The sequence below is a fragment of the Monodon monoceros genome, unplaced genomic scaffold (assembly GCF_005190385.1).
Source record: "Monodon monoceros isolate NGI ecotype Baffin Bay Population unplaced genomic scaffold, NGI_Narwhal_1 Super_Scaffold_12, whole genome shotgun sequence".
NCBI classification, from domain to species: domain Eukaryota; kingdom Metazoa; phylum Chordata; class Mammalia; order Artiodactyla; family Monodontidae; genus Monodon; species Monodon monoceros.
Window position 1 is genome coordinate 111,258,632 of NW_021703768.1, and position 24,504 is coordinate 111,283,135.

General features: G+C 43.9%; 1 protein-coding gene across 2 annotated transcripts in view; it reads right to left on the reverse strand.

The window, feature by feature from the left end:
* Positions 1-24,504, reverse strand: part of FSTL4 (follistatin like 4) — a 440,571-nt gene that overhangs the window by 372,492 nt on the left and 43,575 nt on the right. For both annotated transcript variants that reach the window (XM_029215752.1, XM_029215751.1), the window contains exon 3: positions 14,600-14,633. In XM_029215752.1, the coding sequence (XP_029071585.1) occupies positions 14,600-14,633 (34 nt within the window). The remainder of the gene's footprint in view (positions 1-14,599; positions 14,634-24,504) is intronic.

Below are 24,504 nucleotides of genomic sequence, written 5' to 3' on the forward strand. Positions count from 1 at the left end.
ACGTGCCCTGCGCTCCCACCCCAGTAGCCTTTCGGTATCTGCCATCCGATATCCTGGCCCGCAAAACGGAGCTCTCCCTCTAGCCTCCTGGGGGCATGGCGGAGGAAGAGCCTGGTGGCAGCTCACTGTCTATATCAAGAGGGCAGAAGCCCAGGTTCATCCAAGATCAACAGACCAGGCCAGCATCCTAGTCCGAGCCTCACAGTGTCTGGCCTCCGACATTCCCTTTCTCTGTTTCCATCAGTCCTCCACACTGCTCCCTCTTCCATCAAGGGCAGCCATGGAGGTGCCTGCTCTTCTTAAGCTTTTCAAGGACTGACCATTTAGAAATGGCTTTGGGGAGGTACCTCAGAGCTGAAAGTCCTCAGGACAAGGGTCCTAGGGAGGCTACAAGAGCAAAACACAGGGACACGGTATCACAGAGGACTCTGAATGTTCTGTTGCAATGAGCATTGATATAAGGGCTGTCTGCTAACTGAAGCACCCAGCCAGCCAGATCACTAACCCTTCCAAAGCCCGTGTTCCCTCATCCGTAAAACAGCAGGTCACACTAGTGGGCCACACTGGACTGCTGAGTGTGGAAACAAGTTAACTTGGCAAAGCTTACAGTGGGGGCTTTAATCATGACAGTTGTCACTATGTGTTCCATCCCCCATGGTCCCCTTCCCGCAAGAGAAAAACAAAATATTTAGAAACATCTTAAACAAAAGTCGAAGCAGAAAATTTAACTAGAAATCTCAACCAAGCTGCCCATCCATAGGACATGGTGGCTGAGTATCTAGGTTATGTTGGACACTGTGCCACCTCTTGAGAGAAAGGAAAACCTGGCCCCAAGGGTAGGAAGAAAAGGAAGAAAATCAACCACAGAGAGCCCGGAGGTCTATGCACACTGGCTCAGGTCCTCGCGTCCTTCCTCTGTTACTCGCTAGCCATGGGACCTCAGGTCTGTCACTTCCCCTGTTCAGGTGTGTGTCTCCACCTTTGAAAATAAGGGTTGACCCTGCAGAGATTTTCTGGACGTGGGGTTGGATCATGGGATGATTCCATGAATGGCAGCACCAGAAAGAGAGCTAGACTTCCCAAGGAGGGCACGACCGCCGCCACGCAGAGCATTCAGGCAGGCTGCTTGGTGGAGGGGGTACAGCCACAAAGACTGGCTGTAGGACTGGCCTTGGAAACAAAGAGTGAGGTGGGGGAACAGGGGGCACCTGGACCAGACAGCTAGGCACATCCAGCATGTTCTCAGGTCATCTAAATGGGGCTCGGCCAGCACTGGCACATCTCTCACTATGTTCCGAGTATCTCTGATCTGTGAACACTGGCAGCGTAATGGATCCTGCTGCCAGCGATGGATAAGCACTGAGCTAATAGATGTCAAACAGCATTTGCATTTCTGAGATGGCTTCATCTGCTCCCTCTCCCAGGACTCTCCAAAGTGAAATTTGAAATTTGGACAGACAGGTCCAGTCCGAACGGCTCCTGTTCCAGAAGTCCCATGGGAAAGAAACAATTATTTAATTATTTCCTACACAGACAAACAGCTGAGCTTCTTAAACAGCAACCACAACTACAACCACTACAGGAGGCTGCTTCTCAACCTTCTCATCTTGGGAAGGCATGCAATTCCCCAAGAGACACATGGAAATGTTTATCACCCTTTGTAGCTTTCATTCATTCATTCGAAGCACACATCACAGTGCATTGTCTCGTTCATTAGAAATTCTGCAGAAAGCCAGTGAGAGGGTTTGGGTTGGGAGAGCGTCAGGGAGGTGAGCATCTGGAATATGATCCAAGAATCAAACCAAGAGGCTAGATTCACCCATGCTCCCTCTGGATGATGACGGCAGGGTCAGAATGGAGTTCTCAATTTGGGCTTCAGTTCCAGGGACATCTGTAGCAATGTGAACAGGCTGCAGAATCATCTGTGTGGGGAGCATCTGTATTTGGAGGTTACTCTAAAGCAGTGCCCGACACACAGTAATGAATGGATTTTCTGGCTCTCCCTGGCTCTATTTTAAACTGTCATCATTTTAAACCATGAAATATGTCAAGTGGTAATTAAACCTCACCACAGACAGATACTGTGAAAATGATTAACTTTTACCATTTCCCCCACACACATTTTGAATATTCTGAATCCCCAAGGTATGGGATCATTACATTGACAGATGAGAAAAGTTGTCTTCATGGTAATTTATTTTTAAAAGAACCAAAACAGGCCTGAAAATTCTGTGCGTTCGCATTGGGTTTTAATTTGAAAACTTCTGCTGTAAACTCACACTCCTAGAGGAAGCCTGGTGGGAGGAGTACAGAGCTGACATCACCGCTCCAGCCCCACCTCCATTAGCTGCAGGACCCGGGACAAGTCCCTTGCCACCTCTGAGCATCAAGTTTCCCCACCCATCAGTTAACAGTGATAATATCCTCACTCCAGCCAACGCGCAAGTTTTCTTAAATGTAGTAAATGAGATGACAAATGAGAAAGCTCTCTGACAGCAAAAAGCAGCCTGGTAACGCTACCCAAGTATAAGATGTACATTCTGTATAAAGGGGGTAAGTGATATGCTAGCACAGCTTTACAGACCTGCTGTCTTTAGAAAAAAAAAGAAAGAAAAAAACCAACCTCAACTCATTTTATTTTCAGTTGAAGTTTCTAAGCATGAGATTAGATCTGACCCTGTCGGATAAACGTCTCCTCTTAGCCACAGGACTCCCATTTGGGGCCCAAATATGCAGTGATTTACATAACTGATAAAAATTCAAATGAAGCAGCCAAGCAGCGGGATGGGAATGCTGCTTCCGGCAAAAAGAGAGCACAAATAACTGGGAAAATTAGTAAAAGAAACAGATTTGAAATGTATTTTCCCTCCCATGACTCTTTGTCTGGACCTGTGATTTTCTCCTTTAAGCCCCATTTCTTCTGAACGTGGAGGTCTCTGGTTCTCTCTGGCAGCGGCAGCCCTGCAGGGTCCCATCACCCTAACCCTGTGGACACTTCAACTGCAGAATGATGAGTTCACGTCTGCGAATGTGAACATTTCAATCAGAATTGTACAAACATTGCTGAATTTCCATCAGGAATGTGCTTTCCTGGATGACCTCAGTTAAGCCCATTTTAATTATTTTATCAATTTCCTATAGCATTCAAAGGGTCCCACGTTTTTCTTTATTTATAAAACAAAATTGCAATGTCTGTGTCAGAGGGTGTTTATGAGGATTAAATAAGAGACTGAGTGTGAAAATGTTTCCATTAAGAACCCTTCCAATCTAGGGAATTTATATTAAAGCAGTGAAGTAAGCCTTCACTCCTAAATTAACGTACAGATGAACGAGAAAGCACTTAACTTTAAAAGCGGCTCGTGATCAAGAGCGCTGGTTTTCTGTAAGGCCCAGGTCACCCCACGATATCTGTGCCCCTGCCTGCCACATAATGCCCATTTGGAAGCAGCAGTGCAGAGAGGCCTAGTCGTCCCCTTTCCAAGAAAGAAGGGGGATCTTTTATGAAGAATGGAAAATAAAGCTTCTGGAAGCCCCATGGAGGTGACTACTGAAGTCACCAAGGGGTGGGACTGGGGGGGTTTGCACATTAGCTTTTCATCTTTATGCCCTTCGGCTGAAGGGCTAAAGAAAGGAGAATGTGTTGGGGGTCCAAACAAAGAGTAACACCCCCATAGTCGGGCCAGGGGATGCTCGCTGCACCTCACCACATCACTGTGTCTATCACAGGGGAAGAGGCTGAAGGAGCAGGAGACCCCGTCCCTGGAGGCAGCTACGATTTTAAAAAACCAAACGTGCTGTATTTGTCATCAGGGATCTGGGTTCCAAGTCACATTCTCTTATAAGCTCCTGTGATCTTGGGTCATCAATGTTGTCTCTTAGCCTTTGTTTCCTTCTCAGAAGATGGAAGAGATGCCCTCCTCTGAAACATTAGGTAAATGCTTGCTGAATCTTCGCCTGCCTTTGAGGCACTGAACACTCCTTGGGGGTGGAGGATGTGATAGACACCAGATGTGAAATGATTAAGTAACTGATACTATGCACCTTCCTGCGCTGTGTTCCCTACCTGGGCAGAGCCCTAGTTGTCATCCGGGGATCTACCTCCTTCTCACTCTCAGGAGTACAGCTTGTGACTCTGCTAAACCCAGCAGCATGTAGCATTCCCTGGGCTTCAGTCACTGATTCAGGAGGGGACATGTGACCCAAGCCCATCCAATCTGAGTAGATTTTAGCACTTTGGGGGGAAATAGCAGACCAGAAGCTCTCCCTCTTCATGGGACTTGGAGGTGGAAGGAGGGGCGGCTGGTACTCCCCATGAGGGGGAATCAGCTGTGAGAGGGAATATGAGTGAAACCAGGTCCTGGTACCCTACGTTAGGTTTGCCTGAAGCCGGCATCCCTCACGCCTCCATCCCCGACCCAGCTGTCCGGTTACCTAAGCCAACAAGATCCTCTGTTTGGGCTAGCTGGACTGCGTTTTGCTATTTCCAACAACAAAAATGTCCCCACTAATTGAGTGTGCCCAAAAGGAGACCCTCTGCCAAGAGAACCGTCCTTTGGGGACTTCGCTGGTGGTCCAGTGGGTAAGACTCCACGCTCCCAATGCGGGGGAACCGGGTTCGATCCCTGGTTGGGGAACTAGATCCCGCATGCATGCTGCAACTAAGAGCCCACATGCCGCAACGAAAATCCAGCGCAGCCTGCATAAACAAACAAACAAACAAACAAATAACCATCCTTTGGAGAGAAGATCCTGAGAAGTCACGTCCACCAGGCCATTCAGAGAGCTGTTCCCCTAGGCCCCCCTGTCGGTCTACACTGAGCAAATACTCTCCCACTTTGGGGTCGGCCCCCCTGCAAGGTGCCTAGCCATGGTGCAGGGCAGCCAGGTGCCTTTCTATCTACAGGACACTCGCGCATCTCTCGGCTGACACATTAGTGGATGCAAGTGCTCTGTAAAGGCAGGGACCACTCCCTGTCATCACCGCACACCCAGCAGACTCCAATCCACCTGTGGAAACTTTCATTAGCACCTAATAACCCTTCACGAAACCCTAAGAATGGTATTTACCTTTCCACCAGAGTGATTTCTCTTTTAGAAGTAATCATGATCAAAATACGTTCCCAGACATTGCTTTAAAAGCACTGCAGGGGTGAGGGGGCAACTGAGGGCCTGCGAACTCCCCACAGAGGCCTCCAGAGAGAGGGTTGGTGGGCAACGACCAGCCTAGGCACCCAGGTGAACTTGCGCCATGCACCATCCAGCAACACTGACTGTACCCACACTCCGGCCCAGACTGCCCCCTGTTGACTTCACCCACGTCCCAGAGGCTGCATGCAGGTCACGGTCCACATCCCACAGAGCCAGTGGCTAGTCAGTGCCTGCTCATTTCTGGGGCCCATGTTTCCTGACTTCCTGAGAACAGAAGGCAAGCTAATCTTACCTCATGTAAAATTCAACATTTTGAAAAAAGTTTTCTACATGCAGACCCTGAAGCATTTTCTTGGAACCCCATGACAGCCCCAGCCAAAAAGCATAACCAAAAACTGAGCGTGCAGAGAACCACTGGGTGGGCTATAATGCCCAGGATCTCCGGCCCTCCTTGCCTGGCCTGCAAGGGCCCTCCAGGGGCACATGGCTTGTTCACCACATGCTTGTGCGCCAGAGGGCACACCGTGAAGCCCTCACCACAGCCACAGGGAGAAACAGGCCAATGGCTCAGAAGCAGTGAGCACCCGGAAGTGAGTGGGGCTGATCAGGATAGAAGGCAGTACATGCCTCCCTCCTTCAGATGAGACATATCACCTTGCAGATTCCTCCCCATTTGGGCTCTGTGACTGCTGAAGCTGAGAGATTAAAGATTTGTTATAAAGAGACAACACAATCTGAAAGTAAGGCGATAGGGGGGTTTTGTGGGGTTTTTTTTTTTTTTAAGAATTTTTAACAGATGAAGTAATTCTGAGGACAAGAAAGGAATTACATCATAACGGTCAGTTGGATTCTGTATCTCGTTCCCAAGAAAGAAAGGCTGTTGAGCAGCAAAAAAATAAAAGAGACAGAAACAAATGATTTTTAAGTCACAGATAATTAGCCCCAGAGGCTCGCTGATGGCATATTAATATTGCTGGGGCAAATGGCTTAACAAGTTTGAAAAGGACCTCAGTGTTTATATGCAGCAGATCATTTCAAGGGTTCCTGAAAAGCAGAGAAACTCCTTCTGGCTTGGGGGCCAGGCAAGGGGCGAAGATGACAAATGTCAGCCTTCACTGCTGGGATCTTAGAGAAGAGAGGCGACCCCCCTGGGCAGGATGGGACCTCAGCAGGTCCAGCAGGCCTTGACAGGCCTTGACAGGCCAGCTTGGTGCGATTCAGAGTGATGCTGTCTTATGAAGGGCTTGCCGTACTGTCCTTACGAATCTGCAGTGGTTCGTATCTTTTAGGGGTTATGACTTCTTAGATAACATGACTCTTTCCCCACCAATTCCAGACAGGGAGCTATGCGCACATTTTGCAATGGCAACCCCAGGGAGACTCCTCGCTGACACAGCCCACTGTACAGGGCTTCCTGACCCCGCTCAGACCTACTGAGGCCCTTCATAACCACAAAGATTTAGCTGATTCGCATGAGCACCTTTTAAGGACTTTCTATCAGAGGGACCCACAAGTTGTCAGAAAGAGCAGAGTAGCTCCCTGAGGATGGTCATTAAGGAGAGGGAGCCCTTCCAAGAGCAGTAGTAGTAAAAGTAAGCACAGCACATGGGACAGGGGTGCCAAACAACCTGGCAGCCGCTATACCTGTGATTTTACTTTATGAGAAGTGGAGGTGTGACAAAGAGCTGGGTCAGCCCTAGGACGTGCCGGGATCTAGCACGTTTTCAGTGCTCACTGTGTGCACAGGGTGGGAGACCCCAGCAGGAAGAGCCTCAATCCTTGTTCTCCCAGGGCTCATCCTACACAGCAGCATGAGAGCTGCCATTGGAGCACAGGCCGCAGCCACCAGTGCTGTGTGCCATGGCGCTGAGGCACCAGGTGAGGCATCACACACATTCAAACAGCAGCACGAGTGACTCCCTGAGGTGTACGCAGCAAGGTCCTGCTTCTTCCGAATCACTGGAGAAATGACATCAGCCAGACGATAGGAGGAAAAAGCCACTCACCAAGAGCCTGGAAGACCTCTGATTAAGGGAGAACACGTAAGGGGCAGTAGAGAGAACTCAGGCTCACTTGGGCTTAGTCCATGGCTGGTCTTTCCAGGTCCAGGCACTTAGAATTGTTTTCGGGAAGCTTGGGGAACAGAAGCTTGGGGTTACTCACAACCCAAGAATCCTCTGGCTAAGGCTGTGCTCGGTCCTTGGGAAGGCCATTGTCTGCACTTCCTGAGCTTTATTACGATGAAGTAATTGAAAGGAAATATAAAGGGTCTAGTAACTGTGATGCTCAAGACAGTTTCTGACCCCAGTGCCCAGGAAACCCTTAATCTGGGGAGACAAATTTTATGTGTGTTTGTCCGTAAGTTCTTAAAGACATCATCAAGAAGAGAGCTGTTTGGTCCTTCTGATTGCAGAATATGAGAATCTGAGCAGAAAGTTAAAGCCTCCGACAGAGGGGACAGATGGGAATGGCTAAATTTCAGAAAATCCTTCTCAGGAAAAGTCAACAGCCTACAATATGCAAAGTCACCTTAAGTCTGCTTGGAGACAGAGGAATGCACTTGGTGACTGAGACATTCCTCATTGCATGTCTGAGGCCAAATCTACAGATACAGTATGAGAATAGCCATAACGAAGACTACCAACCTCACTGGGCACTGACGCCACTGCCCACACTGTGCCAAGGGCCCTCCATGCCAAATCCCTCCCCATATTATGTCCAGGAGGCTGTGAGGGGCATTGATTGCATGCTGCCCAGCATCCTTCCCCTGTGGACCAAACCTACACCCACTCCCTGGCATTTGAGTAAGGGTGATTCTGCAAACCCCAAGGGGAGAATATGTGATCTCGCCTGGCCAATCACAGTATTCCAGTCCCTCCATGCCACAGTGATTGGTTTAGGGCTCGAGTCGTGATATTATACAAGGCCAGCAAATCAGAATCCTCACTGAGACTTTTCTGTCACTCTGGAGGAAGGACGTTTCACCCTCTGAGATGGTGAGCAGTCAGGACCCTGTGAGCTGCAGCTGCTAGGGGTCATCCTGCAAAGCTGTGTGGAAGAGGCCAACACACCAAGAGGAGGACGGAGAAGGGGTGTCAGAACCCCTGTATAAGCTGTTCTTGAAGCCAGATCCACCCTCCCTTAGATTCTGCAGTTTCACAGGCTTTTAGGCTTTAGCCAGTGCAAGTTGGGTTTCAACGACCCAGAGTTGGGACTAATGGTCTATACTATTACTATCCTCATTTTTTTCAGAGAAGACTGAGTAACTTCCCCGAAGGCACACTGTAATTGGAGAGGTGGGATTCTACTGTCTGCCAATTGGTCATGACTAAACTGGGTGCCAAAACGTTGTATGCAACCAGAACACATCAGCCAGCTGTGTCATCCACTCCCCACTTAACCTGGGGCAACTAGGTACAACACAGTTTTGCAGCAGCTAAAGAGTGGCAGCTCTATCCAGAAAGAGTCAACTGCTGTGGGGCTAGAAATTGAAGGAGTTAGATGCCACCTCCACCTTTTTGGAGCCCAATGACTGCAGGAGAGAACCAACAAGCTCCGCTGTATAGAGTGGGGGTAGGATGGGGAAGGAAACCCTATTTCTTTCCCCATATGGCAGTCTTGATTGGAAAAGGACCCACCATCCCAGGCACTGTCAAATCTGGATGGCTCCCTTTTAAATTTGTTACATCTGCAACCATTCAAGAAGTTATCTCAAAAGAAGCTAGGAGTTTATTAATCTGTTTCATCGAAGACAGTCGCCCACTGTACATTACACCAAGATAGATTATGCAGACAGCTGAGAGATCCAGAAAGCATCTGTTAAACAAAATCAAAATTAATGGCAAACAGAATGCAATTCTTGATAGCTGAAGTTCACCCAGATGCAAAGAACTATAAAGGGGCTATTAGAAGCAGCTGCCAATTAAGGGGATAATTCCAAGGGTTTTCACAAAGTGAGGCTCTAGTTACACACTCAGGACTGGCAGGTCATGTTTAGGTAGGAGATTTGCATTGCTAAGGAGCCAGAGCCAGCCTGGCTGTGTGACTGTCACTCCCCTCTCTTTTTCCGTGAAGACAGCAGCGTCCCTCCTCTCAGGTTTCCCTCACAGCCCTGCTGGAAGCCACACCAAGCTGGTCTAGACTGGAATGTGTGAGTGAACCATCGTTGGGAGGGTGGGTAATGCAACGTGACATTGGTGCCCACCCCCAAACCCACAGCCTCTAACGGCAGCACAAGCACAGACATCTGGAAGAGCTTACAGATCACCCCATGCTCTAAGAGATGGCTGACAAGGGCTGAATTATCCCAGTTGCTTGCTCAGCTTACTCAAGTGTTCTCTCATGGCTGGAATTCAATGTGATGGGATCAGTTAGAGAAAAGCACTGGTCTGAGTAGATGAATTCTGGCAGTCATAATCAGCATCAGGCCTCAGAGTGAACATGGGAGTGTCTTGGAGAGGTGAGGTTGGCAACTTTTGCTGAAGCTTTAGAAGAAGTTAAAATTAAATTGTAGGTGTCTAGAGGGAGGTGTAAAAACACCTGCCTTAGAAAGAAGATTAAGAAGCAGCCATCTCTCCTTCCCCGTGCAGCTGGCACAGGTGGGTCTCAGGGCAGGAGGATAATATAGGACTGCCCTGAAGGTGGAAGTAGGTCCAGCTGGGGTAGGCATGTACCCTTCCTAAGAGACGTCCTCCCAGTGTTGCTGTCCTGCCACAACCTCTGATACTCTATCTCCCAAGAGCCCTGACCACATATCTAAATTGGAAACAAAGCTCTCTTAGGAAGTTTTCTTCCAAGAGTCCTGCTCAGCTTTCTGGGCTTGGCAGTGATCATGTATGTTTAGAAATCCTTGGATGGTGAAGCAAGATCAAGTCACTTAAGCCACCCCACCCCGCCCATTAGAGAGGTTCACTGCATCAGAGGGACATTGGTCCAGAGGGACACTGACCCAGAGGACTCTTTGTTCCTACCAAAATTAGCATGGAAAGGAAGGAGCCTCATGCAAGGTGCTATCTGCTCTCTTCATACCATGGGTTACTGAGAGTCAAGGGAGGTAAAGAACATGAAAGCTCTCTGAAAACTTCAGAACCACTGAGACATAGTTATCATTATAACTAGCTCACCATTCTCTCCATGCACCACCCTTGGAAGACAGTCACTGGTGCTGGGGCATGTCCTGGGCTCTGATGAAGCACTCCCTCTCCATGGACTCTCTAGAGCAGGGCTTGCAAAGGGCACTGCATGGAATGTCAGCCCAGAGAGGATTAAAAGCCACAGGTCAAGATGCCATGGGAAACTAAGTTTGGGAAATGCTGCATATTACACCTCCTTTTGAAAGTCCTATTTAGCATCTTAAAGAGCTGAGAGGTTCTGCAGTAAAAAATAACAACTACTAGCTCAATATTGAGTCCAGCCTTTACCAAGTGTATTATTTCCCTATGGCTGCTGTAACAAAGTTCCATAACCTGAGTGGAACAAGAGAAATCTGTTTTCTCCCAGTTCTGGAGACTGGAAGTCAGAAATCAAGGTGTTGACATGGCCACACTCCCTCTGAAGGCTCTAGGGGAGGATTCTTTGTCACTTCTTCCTAGCTTCTGGTGATTGTCAGCAACCCTTGGTGTTCCTTGGCTTACAGACTCATCTCTCCAATCTGTGCCTTCATCGAAGCATGCTGTTCTCCCTGTGTGTCTGTGTCCACATTTCTCTCTTCTCAAAAGGATCTCACTCATTGGATTGGGGCCCACCCTATTCCAGTATGATCTCATCTTAACTTAATTACACATCTGCCAAGACCATATCTCCAAGTAAGGTCACATTCACATGTTCTGGGTTAGGACTTCAACATACCTTTTTGGGAGACACAATTCAACCCATAGTACCAAGCTTATGTGAACATAGAGCACTTTCATCAATGCACCAGCTGGTAATATCTAGATATCCACAGAACACTCCCTAAAAGCGACTTTGTAGAACCAATGACTCAGTGCCTCTCTTGCTTGGCACTAGGACAGAATCAGAGTGAAAAGTACATATAAAAAGCAATTTTTAAATTTGCACTTTATTCAAGAAATGATTGTTGAGCAACTATAGGCCCTGGGCTAAGGCCTTGAGGACTCTGGGAGTGAACGAGGGGAGGGTCTCAGCTCTCAGGAACTGAATGACCTAATAGGAGCCCTTAACTCTCAGGTAAAGTAGGGTAAGCAAAAATCTTCAGAAAGAGAGTTGGAAGGGGTGAGGGAGAGGTGGAATTTCACAAAAGATGAGGGACAAGGAGCATGCAGGCTGCAGGAATAGTGAAGGCCAGAGGCAAGAAAGCTGGGCTACAATCTGGGAACTGTGACATCACTGGATGGGAGGGCCACAGGGGGAAATAAAGCAGAGACTGGGTCTGAGGCACACAGTACATTCATGTCATCCTAATGATCTCCAACCCAACTGTGACTTAGCCCAGACTCCATTTCCACTGCTAATATTAGCCCCCTCATTTCTCACTCCACAGACCTATTCAAGAGTTTGCAAAAGTCACATAGTGTAAAGTTGCAATTGGTCATCCATTTGTTGCAATGAACTCTGGTTGGAGCTGATATCTTGAGTCAGATGTAGTATTAAAACAAACAAAAAAAAAGGAAAACATCTTGGGTTTTGTGGTTCAGAGGCTACCTCTCTAGACCTTTCCAGAATCTCCTGGGCTTGGTAAGCTGGGCAGAAAAATTCAGAGTGTTAATTATTTGCTCCTCTTTCAGTGCCAGATCAAGATAAGTGTATGTTGCTAGACAAAAATGTCTTACTTGTGTTTGTAGGAATAATAGTTTATTGAAATATTCACAGTGCTTCTACTATTTTTATACCCATACACTGTTCTGGAGAAGATTAATAACCCTACTCTCATGCTCCCGTATAAGTCCAGCAACGAAGGTTCTCAAGTTCCTCTTGCCTTGTCATGGGGACTCAGGAGTTGACCAAGGAAAACTATTTGGCCCCGTGAGGAATGGCACTGTCAGTGTCTGTCCTGGATGGAGCCTAGTCAGGAAGCAGTCTGAAAGTATACAGTTGTGGTCACCTCATGAAGATGCCTGGCAGGTGGCTCTCAGGAAAAATACTAAGTCTGGATCATCCACAGGGCAGCTTTGCATGGGGAGATGGTGGCTCCGAACTGGAATTGAACTGCCTTCCACGCACTTGACCAAAGCAATGAGAGTGGTCAGTATGTGTGGTATGAATAGCAGGTTTAAAGAGGAAGAAATGTTTTCTGCTTTCCTTTGTCCTTGGACTGCTCAAGCTGAACAGTCGGTGACCACTGTTTTAAAGGAACCAGCCCCACTTGGCTGGTTTGCATCAGAGCTCCATTTCATCCCTAGCCTTGAGTTCCTTTTGGTCTGAAAAGGTGGTTTGTCTCATGATATCCACAGCTAGAACATTCTCTGTAATTATGAATTGTTTTACATTAACTAAAAGAGAATGTCTTTGATCACTAGAGCTTGTCAGTATTGGATTGTTTCCATTGTGACATTCTTAAATTTTTTGTTTCAAAATATTAAAGTAACTCATGTTAGAGACCCTTTCAACATGAAAGGCTTGTAGTTGAGACATCACATATATTTTACTGTTTATAAAAAAAGTCATCTATACCAAAAAAAAAAAAAAAAAAAGATTAACAACCCTACTACCCAAGCCTGTGAATCTCAGACTTGAAAATACTCGGAACCCACTCTTCCTTCCTTCCTGCCGGGTTATAAGCACTGACATTAAGGCACTGGGCTATTTCAGGAATTTTCAAACACTCAGCCTTACCAGAAACAAGCAAGAAACACATCAGTTCACAATAGGAAGAAAAAGGTTTATGTTATGTCAAGACAAATTTACCAGTACAAACCCAAGGCATATGCCAGTTGTGAAACATGCTGCTTCTAGAGAGAAGGGGATTATGGATGATTAGAGCACAGCCTGACCATGCTTTTGCTCATCCTCAGACACTCAGTCTTCTAGGAATTGGGAGTCCCGGGTACAGTAAGGCCTTTTATGTCTTTGAGCAAAAGTACATGTGGTTCTTTCATACCCTAGCCTTACTATTCAAAGACATTTCTAACACAAGGACAGTAATATTCCAAAACAGTTAAGTTTATATGTGATTCCATAACTCAAATTAATTCTAAACAATCACACTCAGGGGTAGTGAATGAATAGCATTCTAAACCAAAGTTCATGCCAACCTCTCTCCTAATGGCTATTTCTCTCCAGTTTACATGTTATTGCACTCACTGTGAACACACCTTTGAATAAGAAATATGCCTTCCCTGCCCCACCCACCTTCATCCAATTTCATTTGATTTTGATATCCAAACAATGCATTTACGCTATGGATGCAGTTCAGAGGACACTGAGTCCAAAACCAGATGATGGCAAATGAGAATGAAAGCCAGAAAATTCATCCTATAGCTAGATAATCCAGATCCTTTGTATCCAGGATTCCAGCACCATGGACAGCAGCAAACAACCAGTTCTATTAACCCATCGGTACAGATAGTATGGAAAGTTTAGGTCTAGGAACACACTTTGGTAACATGGCCATTCTGTGTCTTTCACTGTGCTGCATAAAATAAGAACTAAACCCGGGGGAGGTTTTTAGATTTGAAAGTCAATATGGTATTTGCTCACTTTTAAAGATTGGCGCTCTTTTTGGAGACAATACCACAGAGGTCGAGGCGTGATTAGGGCTAAAGCCAAAGGCCAGACTCTAGACCAAGAACTCACTTTGGTTTCTGACTTCATCCTCCCATCCCTGCAATAAAGGGCTGACTGGTGGTGATTTCCATAAATCATACAAAAGACACCCTCTCATGAGAGGCCAGGTATTACTGAAAGCAAGTAAACTTCAATTTCCACTAAAAGATTTCAGAAGTTACCACCCATATATATATTTACCTCAGTGATCAGAAAACGAATGTGCTAGAGGAACTCTGGCAGGGAAAATAAAACACCATTGCATTGTTTTCAGAAGGGAAATTAATTGCGTATATCTATTTCAGCTTAACTAAAGTTGTAAAAATCTAATCAGAAATATTTTTCACAGTGGCACATGTTCCCAGATATTGAAATACCTCAAACCATAAACCATTTTTTATTGTTGAAGTGGTTTTCACTGGGTGGAACTAAATTATTACTTCAAACTTCACTCAAAAGATGAGGCCTCTCTGGAGAGACTGTAAACATTATCATGAATAAGCCAGTTCGCCAGATCCCATCTCTGATACTAGAAGGTAGAAGACGTAGTTCTCACAAGCAAACCTGGACTTGAGTTCCTGCAGTCCCTAGAGGCAAGTGACAAATACTCAGCACCCAGAAAAGGTCACACGAAATGTCAAAGAACAGGCTGAAGTTCGTCTTAACTTCAACAAACTACATCCAAATGCCAACAACGAAAATGAAACGAGTATGAATGCATCTTCCCTACCTTCTTTTCTTGTGACTTCAAGGCGTCTGGATTCCTGCAAGAAAAGAAAGACTTGGTGTTTTCGAAGAATAATTCATATGTAGAGATACTTGAAAATATCTCACCTGTTGTTAGACATTTATTCACAGAACGGTAAACAATCTCATAAGGACAAGACATTCAGCAACGTGGGGTTTATTAAACTCTCATACATACACACACCTGTAAATGTAAACTACTTGTTGCTTTGTTGGCTTAAGCAAAAAATACTGTTAATCATGCAGTTTTTAATGAACGGAGCCAACTCTCATGGTCTTCCTTATGTGGAAACTGGGCTGGTATCAGTTGTTAGGAAAGACCTCGTTCCAAGTTGAATTCCCACCCTCCACCTAGACTGCAGGTGCTTGTAGGGCCTGGGGAAAACATAAGAAGACAGGGGCCAGAATTATATGAGCAGTAGTAGGTTGTGATTGGTGGTGCCATGGTGAAGACTACCATTGCTCCTGTGCAGGTTACTAGCGTGATCTGGTGACTGATTATGCTCATCAATAGTTTCCAAAAGGTAGGATATTATGGACAATTTGGATAGCCAGTCCATGCCACTGGACTGAATTAACCCCTTGGCTTTTCTAAACTCAATCTCATCTTCATGCACTGTGCAAAGCAATAAGCAAAGTGTTTCAGAAATTACATAGGTAAAACAGAGTCCCTGCATTGAAGATATGCACAGTTGAATAGAAGGGTACAGAACAAACACAAAGTACTGAGAAATAAAGGGGTGATTTTGCCTTGATAAATACCAATATATTCACATTCAACTGAAAACATAAGTTTTTTTTTTTAAAGCACTTTGTAAATAGCACTGAAGAATGGGAAGGCTTTCAGACAGCAATAAGGGAAGGAGGGTGTACCAGGAAGAGAGAATGGCTTGAGAAAAGACAGGGTGGCAAAAAAGTACAGGGCATGGTCAGGAAGCAGGAAAAGACCCAGTGGGAAGTAATGGGGGGAAAGGCTGAAACATATGGCGGTTTCATAACTAATAAAAAGTATCTACAATCCATTATAAATGATCAGTTTAGGAATAAAAAGCCTAATCTTGAGAATAAGCTGAAAATCCATTCTAGCAACTGAAGAAAAGAAGATCAAACACTGAACTTGGGACAACTCAAAATCACAACCAAAAAGACCATTCAGCACCATCACTTTTTAAACAAATGATATTGTCTTTCATACCTTAACATTCTTGTCTAGCATTCTTATGGAGCCAGGTAGGGGAGGCAATATTAGAAAGGAAACTGAGGAGGCCCTGAAAAGACTGTCCTGCCCAAATTACACTTTCTGACTGACATCTCTGTAATGCGTCAAAAGCCCAAGTGGAGCTGATCTCCCTGTGCTATGCGGCTGCTTCCCACTAGCTATCTATTTTAAGTTTGGTAGTGTATATATGTCCATGCCACTCTCTCACTTTGTCACAAGGTTCACTTTGTTATAAAGCAGAAACTAACACACCACTGTAAAGCAATTATACTCCAATAAATATGTAAAAAAAAAAAAAAAAGCCCAAGTGGAGACCAATTGAAGATACATGTTATAGGGCAGCAGCACATCAGCACAGCACAATTAACCAAACAAGCTTCCAACGTGCTGGTTCCTCAGCAGCTCAGGGTTCAAAAGAGGGAGCTTGGGCGGTAGTAACTATAATGAGAGATACGAAAGCCATGAAGCACATCATGCACTGAGTAAACCCAGCTCCTCCCACGCTGCTCCTCAGCTCTCTGCTCTAGGGGCTGGCACCTCCATCCTTGGAAATAACTAGTATTTGTTATATGTGATGGCAAATGATTCATATATATTTGATGTAATCGACCACATGACTAAATTTCTTATTGCTTGTAATACGTTTCCCAATGATTCTTTCGGGCTCTCCATTTGTATATTTATACAATCTGAATATAGCAGTGATTTTCTTTCTTTCTCCCAGTTTCTAGGTCTACAGTTGCTTTCTCTAGCCTTATTCTTTTTTTTAACATCTTTATTGAAGTATAATTGCTTTACAATGGTGTGTTAGTTTCTGCTTTATAACAAAGTGAATCAGTTATACATATACATAACTCCCCATATCCCCTCCCTCTTGCGTCTCCCTCCCACCCTCCCTATCCCACCCCTCTAGGGGGACAAAAAGCACCGAGCTGACCTCCCTGTGCTATGCAGCTGCTTCCCACTATCTAGTTTACATTTGGAAGTGTATATATGTCAGTGCTACTCTCTCACTTCCTCCCAGCTTTCCCTACCCCTCCCCGTGTCCTCAAGTTCATTCTCTACCTCTGTGTCTTTATTCCTGTCCAGCCCCTAGGTTCTTCAGAACCATTTTCTTTTTTTTCAGATTCTCTCTCTCTCTCTATATATATATGTATTAGCATACGGTATTTGTTTTTCTCTCTCTGACTTACTTCACTCTGTATGACAGTCTCTACGTCCATCCACCTCACTGCAAATAACTCAATTTCGTTTCTTTTTATGGCTAAGTAATATTGCATTGTATATATGTGCCACATCTTCTTTATCCATTCATCTGTTGATGGACACTTAGGTTGCTACCATGTCCTGGCTACTGTAAATAGAGCTGCAATGAACATTTTGGTACATGACTCTTTTTGAATTATGGTTTTCTCAGGGTATATGCCCAGTAGTGGGATTGCTGGGTCATATGGTAGTTCCATTTGTAGTTTTTTAAGGAACCTCCATGCTGTTCTCCATATTAGCAGTATCAGTTTACATTCCCACCAACAGAGCAAGAGGGTTCCCTTTTCTCCACACGCTCTCCAGCATTTATCGTTTGTAGATTTTTTGATGATGACCATTCTGACCGGTGTGAGGTGATAGCTCATTGTAGTTTTGATTTGCATTTCTCTAATGATCAGTGATGTTGAGCATCCTTGCATGTGTTTGTTGGCAACCTGTATATCTTCTTTGGAGAAATGTCTGTTTAGGTCTTCTGCCCATTTTTGGATGGGATTGTTTGTTTTTTTGTTATTGAGCTGCATGAGCTGCTTGTAAAGTTTGGACATTAATCCTTTGTCAGTTGCTTCATTTGCAAATATTTTCCCCCATTCTGAGGGTTGTCTTTTCGATTTGTTTATAGTTTCCTTTGATGTGCAAAAGATTTTAAGTTTCATTAGGTCGCATTTGTTTATTTTTGTTTTTATTTCCATTTCTCTAGGAGGTAGGTCAAAAAGGATGTTGCTGTGATATATGTCATAGAGTGTTCTGCCTATGTTTTCGTCTAAGAGTTTTATAGTGTCCGGTCTTACATTCAGGTCTTTAATCCATTTTGAGTTTATTTTTGTGTATGGTGTTAGGGAGTGTTCTAATTTCATTCTTTAAAATGTAGCTGTCCAGTTCACCCAGCACCACTTATTGAAGAGGCTGTCTTTTCTCCATTGTATATTCTTGCCTCCTTTATCAAAAATAAGGTGACCATATGTACGTGGGTTTATCTCTGGGCTTTCTATCCTGTCCCATTGATCCATATTTCTGTTTTCATGCCAGTACCATACTGTCTTGATAACTGTAGCTTTGTAATATAGCCTGAAGTCAGGGAGCCTGATTCCTCCAGCTCTGTTTTTCGTTCTCAAGATTGCTTTGGCTATTCGGGGTCTTTTGTGTTTCCATACAAATTGTGAAATCTTTTGTTCTAGTTCTGAAGAAAAAGCCATTGGTCGTTTGATAGGGATTGCATGGAAACTGTAGATTGCTTTGGGTAGTATAGTCATTTTCACAATGTTGATTCTTCCAATCCAAGAACATGGTATAGCTCTCCATTTGCTTGTATCATCTTTAATTTCTTCCATCAGTGTCTTATAGTTTTCTGCATACAGGTCTTTTGTCTCCTTAGGTAGGTTTATTCCTTGGTATTTTATTCTTTTTGCTGAAATGGTAAATGGGTGTGTTTCCTTAATTTCTCTTTCAGATTTTTCATCATTAGTGCATAGGAATGCAAGAGATTTCTGTGCATTAATTTTGTATCCTGCTACTTTACCAAATTCATTGCTTCACTCTAGTAGTTTTCTGGTAGCAACTTTAGGATTCTCTATGTATAGTATCGTGTCATCTGCAAAGAGTGACAGTTTACTTCTTCTTTTCTGATTTGGACTCCTTTTATTTCTTTTTCTTCTCTGATTGCTGTCGCTAAAACTTCCAAAACTGTGTTGAATAATAGTGGTGAGAGTGGATAACCTTGTCTTGTCCCTGATCTTAGAGGAAATACTTTCAGTTTTTCACCATTGAGAACGATGTTGGCTGCAGGTTTGTCCTATATGGCCTTTAGTAAGTTGAGTTAAGTTCACTCTACACCTACTTTCTGGAGGGTTTTTATCCTAAATGGGTGTCGAATTCTGTTGAAAGCTTTTTCTGCATTTATTGAGATGATCATATGGTTTTTCTCCTTCAATTTGTTAATATGCTGTATAACATTGATTGACTTGTGTATATTGAAGAATCTTTGCATTCCTGGGATAAACCCCACTTGATCATGGTGTATGATCCTTTTAATGTGCTGTTGGATTCTGTTTGCTAGCATTTTTTGGAGGATTTTTGCATCTATGTTCATCAGTGATATTGGCCTGTAGTTTTCTTTCTTTATGACATCTTTGGCTGGTTTTGGTATCAGGGTAATGGTGCCCTCGTAGAATGAGTTTGGGAGTGTTCCTCCCTCTGCTATATTTTGGAAGAGTTTGAGAAGGATAGCCGTTAGCTCTTCTCTAAATGTTTGATAGAATTCGCCTGTGAAGCCATCTGGTCCTGGGCTTTTGTTTGTTGGAAGATTTTTAATCACAGTCTCAATTTCAGCGCTTGTTATTGGTCTGTTCATATTTTCTATTTCTTCCTGGCTCAGTCTTGGAAGGTTGTGCTTTTCTAAGAATTTGTCCATTTTATTGGCATAAATTTGCTTGTAGTAATCTCTCACGATCCTTCGTATTTCTGCAGTGTTAGTTGTTACTTCTCCTTTTTCATTTCTAATTCTATTGATTTGAGCCTTCTTTTTTTTCTTGATGAGTGTGGCTAATGGTTTAACAATTTTGTTTATCCTCCTCAAAGAACTAGCTTTTAATTTTATTGATCTTTACTGCTGTTTCCTTTATTTCTTTTTCATTTATTTCTGATCTGATCTTTATGATTTCTTTCCTTCTGCTAACTTTGGGGTTTTTTTGTTCTTCTTTCTCTAACTGCTTTACGTGGCAGGTTAGGTTGTTTATTTGAGATTTTTCTTGTTTCTTGATGTAGGATTGTATTGTTATAAACTTCCCTCTTAGAACTGCTTTTGCTGCATCCCATAGGTTTTGGGTCATAGTGTTTTCATTGTCATTTGTTTCTAGGTATTTTTTAATTTCCTCTTTGACTTCTTCAGTGATCTCTTGGTGATTTAGTAGTGTATTGTTTAGACTCCATGTGTTTGTATATTTTACAGATTTTTTTCCAGTAATTGATATCTAGTCTCATAGCGTTGTGGTCGGAAAAGATACTTGATACAATTTCAATTTTCTTAAATTTACCAAGGCTTGATTTGTGACCAAAGATATGATCTATCCTGGAGAATGTTCCATGAGCACTTGAGAAGAAAGTGTATCCTGTTGTTTTTGGATGGAAAGTCCTATAAATATCAATTAAGTCCATCTTGTTTAATGTATCAATTAAAGCTTGTGTTTCCTTATTTATTTTCATTTTGGATGATCTGTGGGGTGAAAGCAGGGTGTTAAAGTCTCGTACTATTACTGTGTTACTGTCGGTTTCCCCTTTTATGGTTGTTAGCATTTGCCTTATGTATTGAAGTGCTCCTATGTTGGGTGCATAAATACTTACAATTGTCATATCTTTTTTTTGGATTGATAGCTTGATCCTTATGTAGTGTCCTTCTTTGTCTCTTGTAATAATCTTTATTTTAAAGTCTATTTCGTCTGATATGAGAATTGTTACACCAGCTTTCCTTTGATTTCCACTTGCATGGAATATCTTTTTACATCCCCTGACTTTCAATCTGTATGTGTCCCTAGGTCTGAAGTGGGTCTCTTGTAGGCAGCATATATACAGGTCTTGCTTTTGTATCCATTCAACTAGTCTGTGTCTTTTGGTTGGAGCATGTAATCCATATACATTTAAGGTAGTTATTGATATGTATGTTCCTATTACCATTTTCTTAATTGTTTTGGGTTTGCCATTGTAGGTCTTTTCCTTCTCGTGTTTCCTGTCTAGAAAAGTTCCTTTAGCATTTGTTATAGAGCTGGTTTCATGTTGCTGAATTCTCTTAGCTTTTGCTTGTCTGTATAGGTTTTAATTTCTCCGTTGAGTCTGAATGAGATCCTTTCCTGGTAGAGTAATCTTGGTTTTAAGTTTTTCCCTTTCATCACTTTAAAATGTCCTGCCTCTCCCCTCTGGCTTGCAGAGTTCCTGCTGAAAGATCAGCTGTTAGCCTTATAGGGATTCCCTTGTATGTTATTTTTTGCTTTTCCCTCACTGCTTTTAATATTTTTCTTTGTATTTAATGTTCGATAGGTTGATTAATATGTGTCTTGGCATGTTTCTCCTTGGATTTATCCTGCATGGGACTCTCTGCACTTCCTGGACTTGATTGACTATTTCCTTTCCCATATTAGGGCAGTTTTCAACTATAATCTCTTCAAATATTTTCTCAGTCCCTTTCTTTTTCTCTTCTTCTTCTGGAACCCCTATAATTCGAATGTTGGTGCATTTAATGTTGTCCCAGAAGTCTCTGTCCTCAATTCTTTTCATTCTTTTTTCTTTATTCTGCTCTGCAGTAGTTATTTCCACTATTTTATCTTCCAGGTCACTTATCCGTTCTTCTGCCTCAGTTATTCTGCTATTGATCCCTTCTAGAGAATTTTTTATTTCATTTATTGTGTTGTTCTTCACTGTTTGTTTGCTCTTTAGTTCTTCTAGGTCCTTGTTAAACATTTCTTGTGTTTTCTCCATTCTATTTCCAAGATTTTGGATCATCTTTACTATCATTATTCTGAATTCTTTTTCAGGTAGGCTGCTTATTTCCTCTTCATTTGTTAGGTCTTGTGGGTTTTTACCTTGCTCCTTCATCTGCTGTGTGTTTCTGTGTCTTCCTATTTTGCTTAACTTACTGTGTTTGGGGTCTCCTTTTCGCAGGCTGCAGGTTCATAGTTCCTGTTGTTTTTGGTGTCTGCTCCCAGTGGGTAAGGTTGGTTCAGTGGGTTGTGTAGGCTTCCTGATGGAGCGACTGGTGCCTGTGTTCTGGTGGCTGGGGCTGGATCTTGTCTTTCTGGTGGGCAGGTCCACGTCTGGTGGTGTGTTTTGGGGTGTCTGTGGACTTATTATGATTTTAGGCAGCCTCTGTGCTAATGGGTGGGGTTGTGTTCCTGTCTTGCTAGTTGTTTGGCCCAGTGTGCCCAGCCCTGTAGCTTGCTGGTTGCTGAGTGGAGCTGGCTGTTAGTGTTGAGATGGAGATCTCTGTGAGAGCTTTTGCCATTTGATATTACGTGGGGTGGTCTCTGGTGGACCAATGTCCAGAACTCGGCTCTCCCACCTCAGAGGCTCTGACCTCACACCTGGCTGAAGAACCAAGACCCTGTCAGCCACTCAGCTCTGAAGGAAAGAGAGAAAGAAAGGAAAGAAAGAAAAAATAAAATAAAAAGTTATTATAAATAAAAATTTTTTTAAATTATTAAAAATAAAAAAGTAATAAGAAAGAAAGAACAGCCAAACCTAAAACCAAATCCACCAGTGATAACAAGTGCTAAAAACTATACAAAGAAAAAAAAGAAGGACGGACAGAATGCTAGGACAAATGGTAAAAGCAAAGCTATACAGACAAAATCACACAAAGAAGCATACACATACACACTCACAAAAAGAGAAAAAGGAAAACATATATTTTTTCTTAAAAAAAGGAAGAGAGCAACCAAATCAATAAACAAATCTACCAATGATAATAAGCTCTAAATACTAAACTAAAATAAACATAAAACCAGAAACAAATTAGGTGCAGAAAGCAAACCCCAAGTCTACAGTTGCTCCCAAAGTCTACCGCTTCAATTTTGGGATGATTCATTGTCTATTCAGGTATTCCACAGATGCAGTGTACGTCAACTTGATTGTGGAGATTTAATCCGCTGCTCCTGAGGCTGCTGGGAGAGATTTCCCTTTCTCTTCTTTGTTCGCACAGCTCTCGGGGTTCAGCTTTGGATTTGGACCTGCCTCTGTGTGTAGGTCGCCTAAGGGTGTCTGTTCTTTGCTCAGACAGGACGGGGTTAAAGGAGCAGCTGATTCGGGGACTCTGGCTCACTCAGGCCGCAGGGAGGGAGGGGTATGGATGTGGGGCAAGCCTGCAGTGGCAGAGGCCAGCATGACATTGCACCAGCCTGAGGCGCGCCGTGTGTTCTCCTGGGGAAGTTGTCCCTGGATCACGGGATCTTGGCAGTGGCAGGCTGCACAGGCTCCCAGGAGGGGAGGTGTCGATAGTGACCTGTGCTCGCACACAGGCTTCTTGGTGGCGGCGGCAGCAGCCTTAGCGTCCCATGCCCGTCTCTGGGGTCCGCGCTGATAGTCGCGGCTGGCTCCCGTCTCTGGAGCTCATTTAGGCGGCGCTCTTAATCCCCTCTCCTCGCGCACCAGAAAACGAAGAGGGAAGTAAAAAGTCTCTTGGCTCTTCGGTAGCTCCAGACTTTTTCCCCAACTCCCTCCTGGCTAGCTGTGGCGCACTAGCCCCCTTCAGGCTGTGTTCACATAGCCAACCCCAGTCCTCTGCCTGGGATCTGACCTCTGAAGCCAGAGCCTCAGCTCCCTGCCCCCACCTGCCCCAGCGGGTGAGCAGACAAGCCTCTCAGGCTGGTGAGTGCTGGTCGGCACCGATCCTCTGTGCAGGAATCTCTCCGCTTTGCCCTCTGCACCCCTGTTGCTGCGCTCTCCTCCCTGGCTCCGAAGCTTCCCCACCACCACCCACCCCCCATCTCCACCAGTGAAGGGGCTTCCTAGTGTGTGGAAACTTTTCCTCCTTCACAGCTCTCTCCCAGAGGTGCAGGTCCTGTCCCTATTCTTTAGTCTTTAGTTTTTGCTTTTCTCTTTTGCCCTACCCAGGTACATGGGGAGTTTCTTGCCTTTTGGGAAGTCTGAGGTCCTCTGCCAGCGTTCAGTAGGTGTTCTGTAGGAGTTGTTCCACATGTTGATGTATTTCTGTTGTTATTGTGGGAAGGAAGGTGATCTCCACGTCTTACTCCTCTGCCATCTTGAAGGTCCCTTGGTCTATCTTATTCTTTTTTTACATCTTTATTGGAGTATAATTGCTTTACAATGGTGTGTTAGTTTCTGCCTTATAAGAAAGTAACTCAGTTATACATAGTCTTATTCTTTTAGCTAATTCCTCCACCTAATGTTAAGTGTTGTAAACATAGTGGGTATCCTACTCTTCTTTCTGATTTTAAGAAGAAAACCTGTAGTGTTTCCCAATAAGTAAAATGCTGGCTCTTGGCCCAAAGGATGTTTATTATATTAGTGAGATCTATGCATACTTTATAGAGTTTTTAAAATAAATGTATGTTCCAGCTTGTCCCCTGACTTGTTTATTTATTGGCTGTTTCCTTCCACTGGAATGTGAGCTGGGATGGTGCCAGTATCTTTTTCATGCTGGCATCCTCAGTGTTATTTATAATAGCACAGATGTTCAATACGTATTTGGTGAATGAAAATAAAATAAATGTGTGTTGAATTTTATGAAATACTTTTTCTGCATTTATGGAGGGGATTCTATGATGTTTTTCTCCTCAGCTCTATTAATGTGATGGCTTATTTAGTAGATTTCATAGTATTCAATTATCCCTGTATTTCTGGAATAAGCTTTTGCTAATCATGGTGCATTTTTAAAAATATGCTGCTGGATTATATTTGCT